This window comes from Notolepis coatsorum, assembly GCF_963971535.1.
Source record: "Notolepis coatsorum genome assembly, chromosome: 3".
NCBI classification, from domain to species: domain Eukaryota; kingdom Metazoa; phylum Chordata; class Actinopteri; order Aulopiformes; family Paralepididae; genus Notolepis; species Notolepis coatsorum.
Genome location: NC_140167.1, coordinates 168015738 through 168035318, shown reverse-complemented (window position 1 = coordinate 168035318; position 19581 = coordinate 168015738). Strand labels below are relative to the sequence as shown.

Sequence of the window (19581 nt, the reverse complement as noted above, 5' to 3'; positions counted from 1 at the left end):
CAAGAACAAATTGCAGGTTGAAAAAACCCTCAGCACGGAACTAGGCAAAATCTGCATATGGCTCGCTGATAACAAACTATCATTACACATGGGCAAAACAGAGTCCATTCTCTTCGGTTCAAATAACAAACTCAGCAAGACCGACGGCTTCTCAGTTACAGTGGGTGACAATATTGTCACAAGGAAAGACGAAATTACCTACCTGGGTTCCATCCTAGAGGCAAATCTTTCCTGTGACAAAATGGCATCCAATGTAATAAAAAAAGTCAACCAACGAACTAGATTCTTGTACCGGATCTCCTCTCTGGTAAACAAGAATACCCTGAAGACTCTGGCAGGAGCACTCATTCAAGGGTACTATGACTATGCGTGCACCTCATGGTACCAAAGCACCTCAAAGGCGCTTAAAACAAAATTACAAACATCACAAAACAAACTGGTCAGACTACTACTTGACCTGAACCCCAGAACCCACCTCACCCCTGCCCACTTTGCCAACCTAGGATGGCTTAGAGTAGACGACAGAGTACAGCAACTTGCAATGGGCCTGGTCTACAAGATACACTATACGACCGGGGTGCCCATGTACATGTCAAAATACTTCCCAAAGGTCAGTGAATACCACAACCACTACACCAGAGGAAGCTCAACAAATCATGTTAAACCCAGATTCGGCTCAAACAAGGGACTAAACACGTTTCGCAATTATGCCACAACAATGTGGAACGCCCTACCCAAAGCTGTAAAGGAATGTGAATCCCTGCCCACATTCAAAACCGCCCTTAAAGAGCACCTACGGGAGGCTGCAATTCGAAACTGGCCACCGTAAATGCCCAAAACCCCCACCACCTCCTAATAGACAGTCTCCTCCCCACCGCATGTATATATTCCCTCCCCGCCGTATGTATATTTCCCTCCCACCCACCCACCCCCTCCTAATGTACAGTCCCCTCCCCATCATATGTATATACTCTGTCAGGATCTAGGGGTAACAGTACTGTATATTTGAAAACCGCCTATGTCACAAATGTATCAGTACTAAATACCTATATGTCCCTATGCCATAAATGTCATGTATGTTGTGTATGTCATAAATGTCTATATGAATTGAAAATGGGGGACCCTGATGGAAACAAGACAAACGTCTTTCTCAGGTCTGCATCCCCTTAACAATTGTATGTATTGAGCCGTACTGTATTGTACCCATTCTGCAATCTGTTAAATAAAGTTTTCATTCATTCATTCATTCATTCATTCATTCACCATGTACCTGTACCTCCCCTCCCCCTCCCCTTCCCACATGGTGCTATGATGCCTGCATTTCCCCAAGGGGATCAATAAAGGAATATCTTATCGTATCTTACAGAGGTTGATAGGTTTGTAGCACAGGCCATAGACGTGGTGTAGCGAGAGTATAACACGTCTCTACAATCTCCAAAAACAACCACAAGTAGTGCAGTTCATCACTTGAACAGGTGTGCGACAGGTATCGCTAGGAACTGTGGGATTTGGAGTTGGATGTGTGGACTCTACGCAGATGGGGACATGGCTTTTAATCACACGATACGATAGACTACAACTACCAAGTAGCAAATATTTCTCACACAGGCTGTGGCACGGGTGCTACTGCACAGCAGTAAATTAATTAATCGCACAGACCGATTCATTCATAGCACGTGCAAAATCCTCGTCGCCATCTGTAATGGGAAATATTAAAGGACTAAACAATGAGCCGTTTACAAATCATTCTCACAAAACTCTTTAGCGAAAACAGATTAACAGCAAGAAACAAAAACAAAATTTGCAGACTCTTCACAAAGAATGAAAATATAATCTCAGGGAAGTCACACATAACTCAAGTTTACCATTGCAACGTACAGCATATTAAAAAACATCTCCATTCTGAACCAAGTTCAGTACATTATTACCTAATATCTCTTAGGATGATACCGTAATATCCGTATGTGTTTTGGTTCAAACTTGCCTCATTTATCATCTGTGACGAATCCCGGAACGGTCTCTCCTCCTTCCCCCGGCCGATGGTCAAAACACCCCCTCCTCTGCAGTCCATGGCTCCGATGCAAGACCGGCTGGCTTAGATCCTTGTCATCAGTTCATGCCCACTGAGTCTGGTCGAAAGCATGATGGAAGCCGCCTCTTAGATCTCTATCTCTGGACCACCCATAATATCAGGCTGGCTGTCAGTTGATGTTCTTAGCGTCCCATCAGCTGGGTGCACGCTTTCACCAGCCGATAGGCCTAGCTCTGCAGCAGACTGGGACAGCTTACTTTCCCCGTAATCAGCTGTAGTTGGTTCCCCCACTCAGGTTTCTCGGCCGTGCCCCTGATGGAACAGGTCTGCTGGAAACCGTCTCACAGATCTCTGTCCCCGGCTCATGGTCACGGAGAACTGTCCAGTGTCATAGTTGTAACTGCAGAGCCGAACCCCGGTTCAGTAGAATAGCTGGGCCAGCACTTGTCAGTGGTCCTCTGCGCCCCATAGCCGTGTGTCCTCTTCTCGGGCAGAGACGGGGTACTTGGACCGCACAGGAGACTGAAGAGAGACACGCTCAGCGAGAGACTCACAAAAGGAAAAGAAGAGAGAGAAAGAAATAAAAATAAAAAGCTGTCCGGTAACATTTTACAGTCTCGTTGGCCAAAAAAACAAACTATATATAATATTGAAGCCCACTCCCCTCTGATGCATCTGGGACGTACCAATATTGAGACTAAACATACACGCATCAAGAAGCTAGATGACTATGAACAAAAACACCCTCTAACTACCAGACGGAGCTGTGGTTCCCAAGTCTCGGTTTTGATTAGAAGACCCTTATTGGGGGTCATATTAATTAACCTGACTGTTTGTGTGAGTGTCATACTCCTATTTGGAACTGTTGCCTGAACTAAAAACAACCTCCTAACGTATCCAAAACAAATATGCTCAAGCTTAGAAGTCCAATTTGAAACTCAACAGGTTTTTAAATAGTCAGCACGCTACGCTTTCCTGAAGCTGGACGAAGGTCATTCCATTATAAAGCTCCATCTGACGTCTATTTCTGATTTTTAGATAGGTCATTGTACTGTATACTTGACCTCTTTATTTAAAATGAGTTGGTGAATGGGGGTGTGGGTGGCACAGAGTGAGCATTTTATATGTCTCACTGTACAGCTCTAACACACACACACACACACACACACACACACACACACACACACACACACACACACATACACCCAAAGCAAGGGCAATTGCCATACAATTACTCCATGTAATATGATTAGTATCAAAATAAAAGCCGTAAAAACCATATTAGGTCTTGGAACTGATCCAGGCGTTTTGTAGTATGTCTGGGACAAAACCAAACCCTGCTTCCAGAACTTAATTCATCAAGCCCCCCATTATTGCTACCAAAAACATTAGTCTAAACACAGCTACGGTTTGGAGAAGAGAAAAAACTCCCAAATAGCATTCTGCTATTTGATTCCACATATTTATTTGTTTCCTGTAAAAGCAGGAAACTAGGGAGGGACTTGTCATGGATATTGTTGGCGTATACAGCAGCCAATAGCGCCGAATGTGCATTACGGTCGACCCATTAGCTAGCAAGCTAATATTAGCAATGTACGTTAGCATCGTTATGCAACATTAGTAAGATGAGCTAGCGAGCTAACATTGAAACTTTTTTCAGTTTAGTTAAAGAGGCAGAGTGCTAGCTTAGTTACAATGTGCTGTAAATGTCATTCTAGAAAGCATGTCACTGGATGCTAAAGTAGTAGACTACGCCCCTGTGCAGGATGACTTTTATCATCTAAAACTCTTAAAATGCCATTAAGAATACCTACAAAACCTTGTTATCATTGTTGGGACCGATACTGGCGTATAAGTGACAATCAGTACAAGACATAATGTGATAAAAGAACATAAACATCTATTTTGGTTTCATGGGGCCTTTAAAAGCAAGCATGGGGTGCTACTAAATCCAGTCCTCCACTGGGCTCTGAGATCACTACCCCCTTCCCTGTTTGTCAGTCTCACATGCCTCGTCTGCTCTCGGCGCTTTCCTCAAGCCCAGTGAGTAAGTCTCTCCGCTCCAGTGTCTTGTGACCTGTTTGTAAAGTGGACTGGCTCTCTTTCATGTCAGCGCTGACTTTAACACGGGGGGGAGGAAGAAAGGCGCCCTTTCATTCCCTCTGATGCACTTTGATTTTCAATCAGATTGTTCGCTGAGATCGCAGAGAGCCTTTTCTAATGACATTATTCATAACACATGCAGATGGAAGTGGTAATGGTTTTGGCATGTGGGTGGACCCTACTACCGCCTGTCCAGTTTGTCTGTCTGTCTCTCTGAATGCACTAAGGCCAGCTACATTAAGATCTTAAATGGTCCGGCGCCTCAGTACCTAGTCGAACTCCTCCATATTCACACGCCAGCTAGAGCACTGAGGTCGTCAAATCAGTTGCTTCTGGATGTTCCAAATTCTAGGCTCAAATCTAAAGGTGACCGAGCCTTTGGTGTGGCTGTGGAACAGTTACCTTTACATCAATCAATCAATCAATCAAACATATTAGATCTGCCCCCAAGCTGTGGAACATCACCTTTACATATTAGATCTGCCCCCAAGCTGTGGAACAGTTCACCTTTACATATTAGATCTGCCCCCAAGCTGTGGAACATTACCTTTACATATTAGATCTGCCCCCAAGCTGTGGAACAGTTAACTTTACATATTAGATCTGCCCCCAAGCTGTGGAACAGTTACCTTTACATATTAGATCTGCCCCAAGCTGTGGAACATTACCTTTACATATTAGATCTGCCCCCAAGCTGTGGAACAGTTAACTTTACATATTAGATCTGCCCCCAAGCTGTGGAACAGTACCTTTACATATTAGATCTGCCCCCAAGCTGTGGAACAGTTAACTTTACATATTAGATCTTCCCCCAAGCTGTGGAACAGTACCTTTACATATTAGATCTGCCCCCAAGCTGTGGAACAGTTAACTTTACATATTAGATTTTCCCCCAAGCTGTGGAACATTACCTTTACATATTAGATCTGCCCCCAAGCTGTGGAACATTACCTTTACATATTAGATCTGCCCCCAAGCTGTGGAACAGTTAACTTTACATATTAGATCTGCCCCCAAGCTGTGGAACAGTTAACTTTACATATTAGATCTTCCCCCAAGCTGTGGAACAGTCACCTTTACATATTAGATCTGCCCCCAAGCTGTGGAACATTACCTTTACATATTAGATCTTCCCCCAAGCTGTGGAACAGTTACCTTTACATATTAGATCTGCCCCCAAGCTGTGGAACAGTTCACCTTTACATATTAGATCTGCCCCAAGCTGTGGAACAGTTAACTTTACATACTAGATCTGCCCCCAAGCTGTGGAACATTACCTTTACATATTAGATCTGCCCCCAAGCTGTGGAACATTACCTTTACATATTAGATCTTCCCCCAAGCTGTGGAACAGTTACCTTTACATATTAGATCTGCCCCAAGCTGTGGAACAGTTACCTTTACATATTAGATCTGCCCCAAGCTGTGGAACAGTACCTTTACATATTAGATCTGCCCCCAAGCTGTGGAACAGTTCACCTTTACATATTAGATCTGCCCCCAAGCTGTGGAACAGTTCACCTTTACATATTAGATCTGCCCCCAAGCTGTGGAACAGTTAACTTTACATATTAGATCTGCCCCAAGCTGTGGAACAGTTCACCTTTACATATTAGATCTGCCCCCAAGCTGTGGAACAGTCACCTTTACATATTAGATCTGCCCCAAGCTGTGGAACAGTCACCTTTACATATTAGATCTGCCCCAAGCTGTGGAACAGTTACCTTTACATATTAGATCTGCCCCCAAGCTGTGGAACAGTACCTTTACATATTAGATCTACCCCAAGCTGTGGAACAGTACCTTTACATATTAGATCTGCCCCCAAGCTGTGGAACAGTACCTTTACATATTAGATCTACCCCAAGCTGTGGAACAGTTCACCTTTACATATTAGATCGGCCCCAAGCTGTGGAACAGTTCTCCTTTACATATTAGATCGGCCCTCAACCCTAGAGATCTTTAAGTCTTTGTTAAAGACTCACCTCTTATCACTGGCTCTTCATTCAGGTTGAGCCGTACATCCGTGCTTCTATTTGACTGTGTGTTTCATATTATATTTCTATTGTTATGTGTGTAGTACTGTTTGCAGTACTATTTCTGTTTGTGTAAATTGTACATCTTGTGTTGTATTTGTATTAGTATTGTATTTACAGTACTGTTGTACTTTGTATTGTGCAGCACTTTGGTCAACCTCAGTTGTTTTTAAATGTGCTGTATAAATAAATCTGACCCTTGACCTACTGAACCTTGTCCCTTTTCTTCTCCTGCCAACAGGGTGTCGACCAAAAGCAAAGCCCCGTCTCCCCCAGTGTTAAAGGGCCTGGATGCTGACCTCTCCCAGAGGTACCCAGGCTATCCCCACCTGACCATGGACCAGAAGGAAAACCTGATCGAGAAAGATCTGTCTCTGGTCGTGGTACTACCTGGCGGAGCAGAGAAGATGACCACAGTCCATGGCAGGTGAGACCGCTGTACTACAATCATACTGTCTCAGTGACCTTTTGGGGGGAATACAGTCTCCTCTGTTGCACAAACCACCATTTACATTTACATTTAGTCCTTTAGCTGAACACTTTCATCCAAAGCGACTTACAAGTTCTCTACGACAAGTCAGCAGGAAGGGTGCAACTCTTACAGCTAACAGCTGAGTAACAATGTTCATCAAACAGTGCTGAAACTTGGGTGCTGCAGTGTTGAGTGCATAGTAGTAAAGTACATACTAAAGTACATACTACATACTATACATATTAGTATAGTAGGAAGAGTACATGATAGTACAAGACAGTAAGAAGGTTAGTGTTTATTTAAAATAACCTTTATCTCAGATATTGATTGAAGAAGTGTGTTTTTAGTCGACGGCAAAATATTGGTCGGGTTTCGGCTGTCCTAACTGTGGTGCTATTTAGCTATTTAGTCACGTTAGACCAGGGGTGGGCAATTATTTTTCCCGGGGGGCCGAATGAGCAACTGAAAATATGTTGGAGGGCCGGGCCAAAATTCCAAACTCAATTATGCATAATATACATTTTATTTCTATATAAAAAGCAGTAAATGGCATTGTTTTGACCCCTGGTAAGAGTGTATGTTATTATTTGGCAATTAAAAGGTGAGGTTAGCTTTCAAAAATATCATTTATTCAAATAGAATTTATTTCCAAAATGATAAACAAAATGTGAAACATTAATAACAAAGGACATGTATGAAAAAGTGCTATACAAATAAAGTTATTATTTTGAGTTTCATATACTATTGAAACAAGGATTTTCTTAGCTTTCTAAAGACATCACATCATCTTATAGCCAAAATAAACAAGATATGTCACTGAACTGTATAAAGAAAGGTGTCCCAGTAGCCTTTTTTACTTTACATGCCTATATTAAACATTTAATGTTTTCAGAACTGTGCAAAAAAAAGAAAAAAAAATATCAAGTGTCCCATTTCACTTGTTATATTTCCACATTTTAGTGTTCTTCAGCTCTTTTTTTTTTTTTCATTCAGTGTGATAAATCCAGTCTCTGTTGAGCTTTAACAAGTCCATCAAAGTCAGGTTGCATGTCTGAGGTGGAGATGTGAAGCACAGCTGCCAGATGTTCATCAGTGAGAGAGGATCTGTACCTGGACTTGGTAAACGTCATGACTGAGAATGTCTGTTGACATATAGGTGGATCCAAAGAGAACCAACATCTTCTGAGCATGTCTCCTCATGTTTGGAAAGTTCTCCTCCTTGAGAGCAGAGTAGAACTCTAGCAGTGATGCTGACTTAAAGTGCTCTTTTAGTAGTGAATCAGACTGCAGGTCAATGAGTTCAAGCTGAACATCAGTGGGTGCACTATCAACACTGCAGGTAAAGGGAGAGGAAACCAGCTGCATTTCATCCTCAACCTTTTTGAAATCTTGAAAATGCCTTGAAAATTCATCATGCAGTGCTCCCAACATGGATGAGTACCTGTGCCGGTGATCAGCTGATGGTTTGACTTCTTTCAGGGTTTTCATGTGTTTGAGATTGTTGCTGCCTAGTTGCCTTGAAATTAATTGCAACTTTGTCATGAAGGCTTTCACATGGCTATGCATTTCATGAGCAAAAATGCCCTTGCCCTGCAGTTGTGTGTTCAGTAGGGATGGGTACCGTTCACATTTGAACCGATACGGTACCGGTACCTGTGAATCGATACCGGTACCCAACGGTACCTTTTTTCTGTACTTTAGTCTCTAAAAATGTAATCTACCTACCTCAGTTGTGAAAAAAGAAATCCAAACTTCAAATAACCACACTTTCGACCGTTTTCGGCTTGCCCCGACTGCTTTGTTGTTGAATCAAGTCAAATCCTAGGTAAGCGTATATTGTGCGTGTGAACGTTGACATGAAAAGAAAAAAGTTAAAAAAAAAAAAAAAAATTTTATTTATTTGTATTATCATGTAATCTTTCGCGGGCCGGTCAGAATCATCCCGTACAATGCCCAGGTCTGCGTTAGACTATATTACTAGTAGTAATATAGACATATTAGCATAGTAGGTAGTAGTATAGACATATTAACATAGTAGGTAGTAATATAGACATATTAGCATCGTAGGTAGTAATATAGACATATTAGCATCGTAGGTAGTAGTATAGACTATATTAGCATAGTAGGTAGTAATATAGACATATTAGCATAGTAGGTAGTATTATAGACATTATTAGCATAGTAGGTACTAGGTAGTAATATAGACATATTAGCATAGTAGGTAGTAGTATAGACATATTAGCAAAGTAGGTAGTAGTATGGACTATATTAGCATAGTAGGTAACCTGCTAATATAGTCTATACTATTACCTACTATGCTAATATGTCTATACTACTACCTACTATGCTAATATGTCTATACTACTACCTACTATGCTAATATGTCTATATTACTACCTACTATGCTAATATGTCTATACTACTACCTACTATGCTAATATGTCTATGTCTACCACCTACTATGCTAGTATGTCTATACTACTACCTACTATGCTAATATGTCTTTTTTTGATCCACTTTTTCTCCCATTTTCTATATTTTCTCCCATCCCAATTTCGTATCATCCAATTCAACCCTCCCCTGTCACGAACGCTGTTTCTTGCCTCCCACAAGCCGGCTGCAATGTGGACTAAGTCATACATAGCACAAGTCCCCTCCGGTACTTGAGGTAACAGCAGTCGCATCTTTTCACCTGCGCAGCTCGATCTCTCAGTGGCGAGGAGTAACGCGTGGGAGGCTCACGCTGCCCCCGACACTTCCTGATTCTACTGCGCAGGCGCACCAACCGACCTGTAGGAGTCGCTGTCCACAACGCCCGATCCCCACCCATCAGTTTCCCACCCCCTAATACGGCCAATGTGTATTAGTATGAACGACCAGCTAAACTGAAAGCAATGTGGAGCGCTGGGCTCGAACAGGCGAGCCCAGCGTCTCTGCATTCGTGGCGAGCGTCTTGCCCACTACGCCACGTAGCCGCCCCCACTATGCTAATATGTCTATGCCTACTAGGGCTGTCACTTTAAAGGAACACTCCAACATTTTGGGAAATTTGCTTATTTGCCATCTACCCTGGAGTTAGACAAGAAGATACATACCTTTTTCTTCTCTGTGCATGCAGTAGGAGTAGGAAGACGTTGGGAACTAGGCTAATGGAGGAACCTACTTCCAGTGACTGACGCTACAACCGTGCGCGTCTTCCTACTCCTACTGCATGCACAGAGAAGAAAAATGTATGTATCTTCTTGTCTAACTCCAGGGTAGATGGCAAATAAGCTAATTTCCCAAAATTTTCCTTTAACAAAAAATCAAATTCAATATTTGTTGCAGAATTGTAGACAAGTTCGAATTCAAATTCAAATTTCAGTGTAAAAAGAAAATAATAATAAAAAATATATATATATAAAAAATAAAGAAATCTTACTGACCCTTAGCTGCCAGAGTTGTACCCTTCCTGGTCTCTTTGGATAAAAGCATCAGCTAAATGACTAAATGTAAATACAGCAGACGGCTTTCCTCGATCCCTTGCCCCAGTGATCTCTGCCCCTGTGACCTCTGCCTCCGTGCGCTCTCCTCAGACAGTGGCTCGGGGCGTCAAGAGCCCTGTGATGCAAGCTAGCTCCAACCTGGTATGAACATCTGCTGATTGCACTGCAAAGCATGACTCAAGCGGAACCACAGAGTTGTAACCCGACCCGACCTTTGGTCTCTGTGTTGTGAGCAGATTTGTGACCCAAAGGGCTCATGGCACCCATCCAAAAGACAACGTATAACTTCAAAATACACGTCTGTCGACATGGAAATTATGACGTTTTAATTTCTGACAAAGTTGACAGGTCTTTTGGAGCCACAGGGTTCTCACCCAGCAGTGCGTGTTCAGACAAAACACCACCATGTCGTCATCCATTCACAGAATAACATCTGAGGGACGATTGCACAATGTGTCAGGAAATCCGTTTTATGTATTAATTAGATTAGATTAGATTAGATTCAATTGTATTGTCATAATGCAGCACAAGTACAGTGCATGAAAATAAGTTTGGCCTTCCAACAGTGCAAATGTAACAGTACAGTACGATAGTAATATACAATGTACACAGGTGATTAACCTGGATATAAAATATATAAATTAGTACTACTGAGTAATAGTGCTAATCAGATGTACGTACAGAGTTGTAGTATTAATATGTACAGTGATACAGGTATAAAGACACTATGGTAGTAAGTCATACTGGCCAGCAGCGTATATAGTAAGAGTAGGTAAGGGATATGTACAGATACATCTACACATATGTAAAAAGGATTATAATGTCAGATGGAAAATTGTGGAAGCGACGTTCTTGCCTGTTCTTGACTATGGAGATTTGATATACATGAATGCATCTGCCCATTGTCTTCATATGCTTCATATCTCTCGCGGCTGCTGAAGTGAGTCAGATAGGTGGAGACTGTGTCACATCGTCGTCACAGCGTCTCTCTCGCTGCTGAAGGGAGTCAGATAGGTGGAGACTGTGTCACATCGTCGTCACAGCGCCTCTCTCGCTGCTGAAGTGAGTCAGATAGGTGGAGACTGTGTCACATCGTTGTCACAGCGTCTCTCTCGCTGCTGAAGGGAGTCAGATAGGTGGAGACTGTGTCACATCGTCGTCACAGCGTCTCTCTCGCGGCTGAAGGGAGTCAGATAGGTGGAGACTGTGTCACATCGTCGTCACAGCGTCTCTCTTGCTGCTGAAGGGAATCAGATAGGTGGAGACTGTGTCACATCGTCTCTCTCGCGGCTGAAGGGAGTCAGATAGGTGGAGCCGCTGTGGCTGTGGTTTCCGTTAACAGTACGTGTGCAATTCAGAGGAGCCACGTGGGTTCACATGTGTTGACAACACCAGGGAGGATCCAGACCACCGCTATTGTCTTGTCGGTTTAACACGACACTAAATGCAGATCGTTGTGGTCTGTGCACAGTGGTGGAAGAAGTACACAGTTCCTTTACTTAAAAGAACACGCCAACGGACATGGCCGGTTAGCCTAGGCATTGTCCAACTAACACCTCTCCCGAAGGCTAACCGGCCATGTCTGCTTCCGTTCATTTTGCTAAGCTAGGCTAACGTGCAGCCAGATAGCTTTCTACTGAACGCACAGAGAGGAAACTGGTATCTATCTATCTTATTGTCTCTCTGGAGAAGACTGTAAGCTAATTTCCCAAAATGTTGGCGTGTTCCTTTAAGTAAAAGTAGAAATACCCAGATAAATGAATACTCTGGTCAAAGTAAAAGTCCTCCATTCAAATTCTACTTAAGTAAAAGTAGAGAAGTATTTGCAATTGAATGTACTTCTAAAGTAAAAGTATGCATTCTACATTGAAATGTTTGGGAGCGTTCAAACCTCCATCCACTGATGTCTAAAAGGTTCATGTTAAAGTGGTACGTGGTCCAGTTATGCTGCCCTGATTACATCATCTTGAAGTTGACAGGCTTCAAATGTGAGAGTACAAAATCTTCATATATTTTTGCCATGTTTTCTATGCAAAATCTTTTTTTTTCAAAGTAACTAGTAACTGATGGGTTGATATAAATGTAGTGGAGCAAAGTTCCCTTAAATACTCACGTAAAGCACAAGTAGTTCGAAATTGTACTTAAGTACAGTACTTGAGTAAAAATACTTAGTTACTTTTCACCACCGTCTGTACAGTACAGTACCGTCCGCGGCAGCCTCCGCTCGGTGGAGACTGTACAGCGTGTGATTTGGAGTCTCTGCACCATCTAATCAGATCAGCGTGTGTCAACACATCTCCACGTTAGGGCGGTTTGTTTGTCAGTGCATGGTCTCTGTGTCCTATGACACACACACACACACACACACACACACACACACACACACACACACACACACAAACACACACACAAACACACACACACACACACACACACACACACACACACACACACACACACACACACACACACACACACACACACACACACACACACACACACATGAATTTCCATCATGAAACTTTACTTAAGATATCATTGTCCCGTTCTCACAATGCACACATTTCACAAACATTCCTCCAGGCATTCGTGGCCCTTGCCCCTCTTAGGAAACGGTTGAGACCAATTTAATATGAAAGGATTAAGCATCAGATTCTTTCTTCTTCTCTACGAGAGTTTTGTTGTAAGGACCTTCAGAGCCAGGCGTTACAACGAGGGGCTACTAGATTGGTCCAGCTTTATTGTTCCTGAGGCTTTCTCAATTACCAGACGTTTGAAACTCCACAAACGAACGTACGGTTATGTATATAACCATAGTTATATGAACATAGTGACGCTCAGCGCCATATTGCACATATCCTCACTTCAGTACATGTGCACTGAATAAAAACTCACAATGTACCTTTACATACCAACATCCGTCTGGCCACACCCCCATCCGCTACCTATATAAGCAGGGGTGTGGCCATGCACTCACCTCCTTCTCAATCTTTCACAACAAGGCAAGATCAAGGGCCGCAGTGGCGTCTCGAGGCTACACCTACAGCGGGAGCAGGCACCGCACCGGGGAGACGACCTCCAGAAGAGGCTGATCCCTCAATCCAGGCAGCAGGCACTTGACCCGAGCCTGGAGCACTGCGGACGAGACAGGCGCCAAAGGGGTCAGCTGAAACAGCACCCCGGCGGAAGGGGCGTATGCTGGCATTGTTGTGCACCATGTCACAGCCTCCACAAAACCCCCCCGACTCTCTAGAGGGGCCGAGGCAGAGAAGGCTGACACGATTGGCAGTCGTCATGAAACGTGCGGGGGCACACTCAAGCGGTTAACCCGGGAGTTGACTCCGCTCCAACACACCAGGGAACCAATCACCCTCTTGGTTAAACATGAGGTGGTTGTTCCTATAACCCCTCAGGAAAAAACTCCAAAACACACCTGCGGGTATACACTGGCTATACCGCAGTACAAGTGTTACAGTTTTCAAAAAGGGGTTATCCCAGGCCTACGGGTCGACGAAAACAACTTCGGACCGGGCCCGGCGGACCGGGACGTACACAGGGATGCCAGAGGAGTTCCATAAGAACCACCTCAACAGCCCCCTCTCAACCATGCGTAAGCAGGAGAAGAGAGGGGCGAAAAGAATGGAGAAGGACCAGGCCCCCTTAGCGCAGCTCAAGGTACAACACAACATGGACCAAGCAACAGTGAGGGGTAATACGTAGTAACACAACCACGAACATCTCCATAACGCCAAACCCTGTGACACCCGGGCTGACCCGGCATTTTCCCCCCTGAAAAAAGCACAAGTCCCTCAGGGTACCAGAACAGCAGATCTGCGTCCCTGGCGGACAACGGGTTAACTGACCTGGACCGGCGTGACCAGAACCAGTCCCGTGCCCTAATCATGCCGACATCCCCAACTCTAGGAGGGGGGTAGGTACGCGTGTCGATCCAAAACATTATAGAGGGCGCCACCCAGACGGTCCCGTTTGTACCGCGCTCAGTGGCCCACCCCAAGGGCGTGAGACCCCTCTACCTATGCTTTGATCTATTCCGTTAACATCCCCCAGATATGAACGAGAATTAGTTGAGACAAACCTAGTAAACTGGCGCTCGGAAGAGACAAACTCCATCCCAGTTGCCCCATAAAAACGCTGTTTTAATGATGAGCAACCAAGGCGCGCACGCCTCATGCGTGATTCCTATCAGAAGCACCCAGGGCCAGCACTATATACACGTCAAGACCCAAAACACAGCAATGGATAGTCTAACAAGACACCAGATACCGTTCCTCCAAGCCGCCTGGGAGAACGACAAGAAACCGCTCTTTTAATTAAAAAATTTTGACAGAAAAAAGAAAAAGTAATACGGACATGGGTCCCATACGACGCGGCTGAGGGAAAACACCACCCCGTCAACCATGCTCCATAAAAGAGGCGACGGAGAGCGACGTACCCCTATGACTGGGGGAAAACCATGACTCAACAGACCTTTAAGGCGAGGAGTCAGGGAAACCCTAAACAATACCCTGTCCACCTACTCCAAAAAGGAGAGGACGGAGAACCCCCAGAGAGACTTCCCACGTGAGCAATAGATTGAAAAGACATATTGCAACCACATAGAACAGAGCAGAACTTCTTTTTAAGTTCTACTCACCTTGACAATCTGAGGAGGAGGCTCTGAAACTCTGAGGAGGCTCCCTCACTGGGAGGGAGGGTCTGAACTCACAGGAGGCTCTGAAACTCCCTGAGGAGGAGGCTCTGAACTCCCCGAGGAGGAGGCTCTGAAACTCCCTGTAACAGAGGTCCATCTGAATAACCCACGGAAGTCTTACCAATAGAAACGCGCCCAGTGACGTACTCTATGGCGGGGGAATTTCCGCGGTCTGCACGCCCAATCTTTCATGGCGTGGGACCAGAAAACCCCGGGTTTTAACCACAGATCTCGGTCGCGGCCCACTAGTTTGACTATCGTGGGCTTCAAACCTGGACCCTCCCTCCGCCGCCTAAGAGGCCGAACAAAGGACACTAGTCTGGGGCCGACCTTCGTAAAATTTTGCAGCTAACCCCCATAGCACCACAACCGGCACTCGCATAGCAAAACATCACTCACCCAGAAGGCAGCGAGTTATATACTCGTACTGGCATCGCGTCCCGCTCTTAAGCCATATCGAGATATACCTCATCACCTGTACCTACTGTACTACATGAACGAAAACAAAACACCCTTGCATTTGACCAGGCCCCGCGCCAGTGGCTTACTACAAGACCAGGCGTGGTCACCACTCACACTTCCTTGTTTTCGTTTTCCATCATGGCGGTTGCGTAGCACCCTGTGTAACTAGCGTTATGAAGTGTAAGGAGAAATTGCGCAATGTTGAGTTTTCGCAGAACATTCGCCAGCCCCTGGAATTTTCTCGGCATGTTCCAACGGCACGTCGGGTCTGTCCTGGTCTTTCCTCGTCTCTTGGCAGCGGTTCGAGGGACAGCGTGCAATGTTTAGCTATCGAGCTAACTCGCACACAGGTAGGCTCTGTGCCATCAGGCATTAACGCTGGTGTTAGTAATGCTGCTTGTTGTTCTGTTAGACAACCGAGTTGTGTATCGGCGCAAGGGGCAGGATGTCTGGGTGAACGTCCCTCTGAGTTGGACGTTTTCCAGGCTATCCTGGAGCGCGCTGCTAATACTAATGCTATAATGCTGGGTCACTGTTCTAATGTTCCCCGCTGTGGGATGTCACCGCTTTTCCCTCCTCTTAACCGGTTCATTGATGAAGGTCAGTCGGTAGCTAATGTGGGGGGTTTTCCTGAGACTTATTTACCCTTTTTATGGGTAAATGGGTTGACAACAGGGCGCAGGGCAGGTGTGCCGTGGCTAGAAAGCCAGGTAGCATCGATCCTGTGCTCCGGCGGGGTTGAACGGTGTCCCACCCGGAAGCCAACGCTTGAGGGCAGGTCGGCCCGGCAGGTGGCAGTATGGACTGATGAGAGTTATACTGCCATAGGATGGAATTTAGCTGCGGCCAGTATCGTGGCTCAGCTGATTGTTTTTCTGTCCACATTAGCGTTGAGTAGTGGGGCTACAGGGCCAGTCGATGCTGAAAATATCTTGTGTATTTTTGGGGTTATAGAAATCTTGAATCAGTCGCAAGCTATAACTGCAGGGAGGATCAGGATGCTATCAACACTTGTTAATAGGCATCTCTGGTTGGAGCATTCTTCCCTTGGGGAGGAAGAAAAGTTTCTTCTCCTTAAGGCTCCTCTTTCTGTGGAAGGACTTTTTTGTTGTTCTGCGGGAGCGCGGTCGGTATTTGGCCTGGGCCCCACACCGCCTCACGCTATGCAGCCAGAGGTGAGAGCACGGCCTCGTCAGCGACTATGGCGAGGCCCTCGACAGGCGGCCATGTTTCCCCCGCCAGAGGTACCCTGGGCGTTAAGTCAACAGGTGTCTACAAGGCCGACAGCCTTGGCGGCCGAGGGATCGGCTACATTGGATGAGCACGGCCTAAGAAACCGTCGCCGTCCTGCCGCGAGCAGCCCGCTCTCCGATCACTCCCTCCCCCAACACCAGCGGAAAAGGGGCTCTGATTTGTTTCCTTTGGCTGCGGGCCGCGGGCCTTCATTGAAGCGCATGCAGCCCCACGTTTCACTTCTCATGGGGACAGAGGCTGACACCCAGTTGATGGCTGAGCCTGGGTCTGTCCGTGAGAATGTTGTGCTGTCACGTGGCTCCCTCGCCACGCGTTATGCGTCTGCGAGTGGCGAGCCTGGTGTTACGTCTGTCACCTTCGATGGTGGTCAGCAGGGGGACTCGAGGCCTCTTCGAAAGAATGCTCAGCGCGGGTTTCCCCGACCTCGCCTTCGCCAGGCCGGGTATCACGTTGATGTCTCCCACTCCCGCAAGATCGGCAGTGGTCTGGCAGGCGTGCGTGATTTGGGTGGTAGTAATATCACTGCAGGGCTACGGTGTGTGGGAACCCATGGGGGCCACACACCTTGCATGTCTAGCTACGGAACAACTCCTCAGCATGTTCTGGAGGGGTGTTCAGTGGGGGAGCTTTTGTCACCTGGTTTGATGTTAGCTTCTCCCGTATCAAACCAGCCCTTTCTGTCGGGGTCCCCCCTTGGGTGTGATTGCCTCGTGTGTTGTATCAGGGACCGTTGTCCCGATTCCACGGAACGCCCTGCCCGCACGGTTGGCGGGTTCAGAGTTGGCTACGCACAGCGGGAGGGACCGGGCCGCCTACCTACAGTTCCTTGCGGCCCAGCGCCATGGGATTATTGTCACATATGGCTGCAACAGTGCCGTATGTCGAGGTGGATGGAGAGAACGTTGAGGCGGGGGCTTGTCTTGCAGTTCGTACAACCCCACCCTCCGTTTTCAGGTTTGGTGCAGATCATATTGTCAGGGTCGGCAGCAGTGACAGCTCTGGCCGACGAGATCCAATCTCTCTTGGCGAAGCAGGCCGTAGTCGTGGAGAGAGAGGACGCGATGTCAGGCGTCTACTCCCATTATTTTCTGGTGCCCAAAAAAACGGGAGGTGTCAGACCTATACTGGATCTGTCTGCGTTCAATCGTCTGATTGTGGCGAGACGGTTCAGAATGTTGACCGTCAAACACCTGTTAAACGCTGTCAGGGTGGGGGACTGGTTCACCTCCATAGACCTGAAGGATGCGTATTTTCACATCCCGATTTACCCTCCTCACAGGAAATACCTACGGTTCCTGTTTCAGGGCGTGGCGTACGAGTACCAGAGGTTGCCGTTCGGCTACTCTCTGGCCCCCCGCACATTCACCAAGTGCATGCAGACCACGCTGGAGCCTCTACGTCGTCAAGGGATACGAATTATTTTCTACCTCGACGACATTCTGCTCCTCAGCCGGTCGGAGGAGGTCGCCAGGTCTCATACCAGGCTGGTGGTGAAATTCCTCACCAAGCTGGGTTTTGCTGTGAACTGGAAGAAGAGTACGCCTCTTCCCAGTCAACAGGTGGAGTACTTGGGCTTGGTTCTAAGCTCAAGGCCCATGAGGGCAACCTTCTCGGAGCAGCGGCGAGTGACTATCATCGACGCGCTCGGGGGTCTCCGTCCTGGCGGGACGGTCACGGCGCTATATGTGATGCGCCTGCTCGGTATTATGGCATCTGCTCACTCTGTGGTCCCTCTTGGCCTCCTCTTCATGAGGAGGATACAGAGGTGGTTTTCCAGTATGAAAATAGACCCGGTGAGGGACAAGTGGAAACGGTTGAAGGTTCCCTTGTCGATACAAGGGGATCTCGCCCACTGGAGGAGGCCTGGTACCCTCACCAGCGGGGTCACCATGGGCAGCAGGCGGTCACACGTCACGGTCTTCACCGATGCCTCCCTCATGGGATTGGGGGGACGTGTCAGACCAACGCAGTGAGGGGCAGCTGGACGATCCATGCTGCCCGGTCTGCCATGCACATCAATGTGTTGGAATTGAAGGCGGTCCTCCTGGTCCTCAAGCGGCTCGACCACTTGGTGGTGGGCGAGCACGTCTTGGTCAGGATGGACAGCATGACAGCAGCGACATATATCAACAGACAGGGTGGAGTACGCTCCATCCGTCTGCACCGGGCGGCGTTCGAGCTCTGGCTGTGGGCGTCTCACAATCTGCGCAGCCTGAGGGCGCTCCACATCCCTGGCAGGGACAATGTGGGCGCAGATGTGATGTCGCGGGGCAGTCCTCGTTACGACGAGTGGGGACTACGTCCAGACATAGTCAGGCAGATCTGGTACCGCTTCGGGGAAGCCTCTGTGGATCTGTTTGCGAGCAGACAGTCCCACCAGTGCCCCTTGTGGTTCTCGGTCAGTCGGGGGGACGATCTTCCCTTGGGGGTGGATGCCTTCTCGATGTACCCATGGCCGCCCGGGCTTCTGTACGCTTTTCCCCCCATACATCTGATAGGTCAGTTGTTGGAGCGGGTACGTTGGGAGCGCAGGACCTTGATCCTGATTGCGCCGGACCGGGGCGCAGCTATGTGGTTCCCGGTCCTGATCCAGCTCTTGATAGCCCCGCCGTGGCCTGTTCCTTGGTCGTCGCAGGCCCTCTCTCAAGCGCACGGGTCTCTGTGGCAGTTCCCTGTGCTGGGCCAGCCGCTGATGGTTTGGCTGGTGAGAGGGTGAGTCTGGAAAGGATGGACCCTTCTGTGGTTGACACCATCCGGAACGTGCGTGCTCCCTCCACTAGGTAGGTGGCGTATTTTCCAAGAGTGGTGTAAGGTGGGGGGCCGGGATCCGGTGTCCTGCCCCCTGGACGCTGTCCTTACCTTCCTTCAGTCTATCCTTGATAGACTGTCGGCTTCGACGGTGAGGGTATATGCTGCGGCTATATCCTCTTGTCATGAGGGGTTTGAGGGCGTTGCGTTGTTCAGCCACCCTCTTGTTAAGCGTTTCCTGCTTGAGCCTCTTGAGCGAGCGCCTTTGGAACAGCTGT

General features: G+C 47.0%; 1 protein-coding gene across 3 annotated transcripts in view; it reads left to right on the top strand.

Annotated features, from left to right (window-relative positions):
- cobll1b (cordon-bleu WH2 repeat protein-like 1b) overlaps window positions 1-19581 on the top strand; it is a 265209-nt gene that overhangs the window by 140446 nt on the left and 105182 nt on the right. For all 3 annotated transcript variants that reach the window (XM_084309730.1, XM_084309732.1, XM_084309731.1), the window contains one exon: window positions 6413-6598. In XM_084309730.1, the coding sequence (XP_084165856.1) occupies window positions 6413-6598 (186 nt within the window). The remainder of the gene's footprint in view (window positions 1-6412; window positions 6599-19581) is intronic.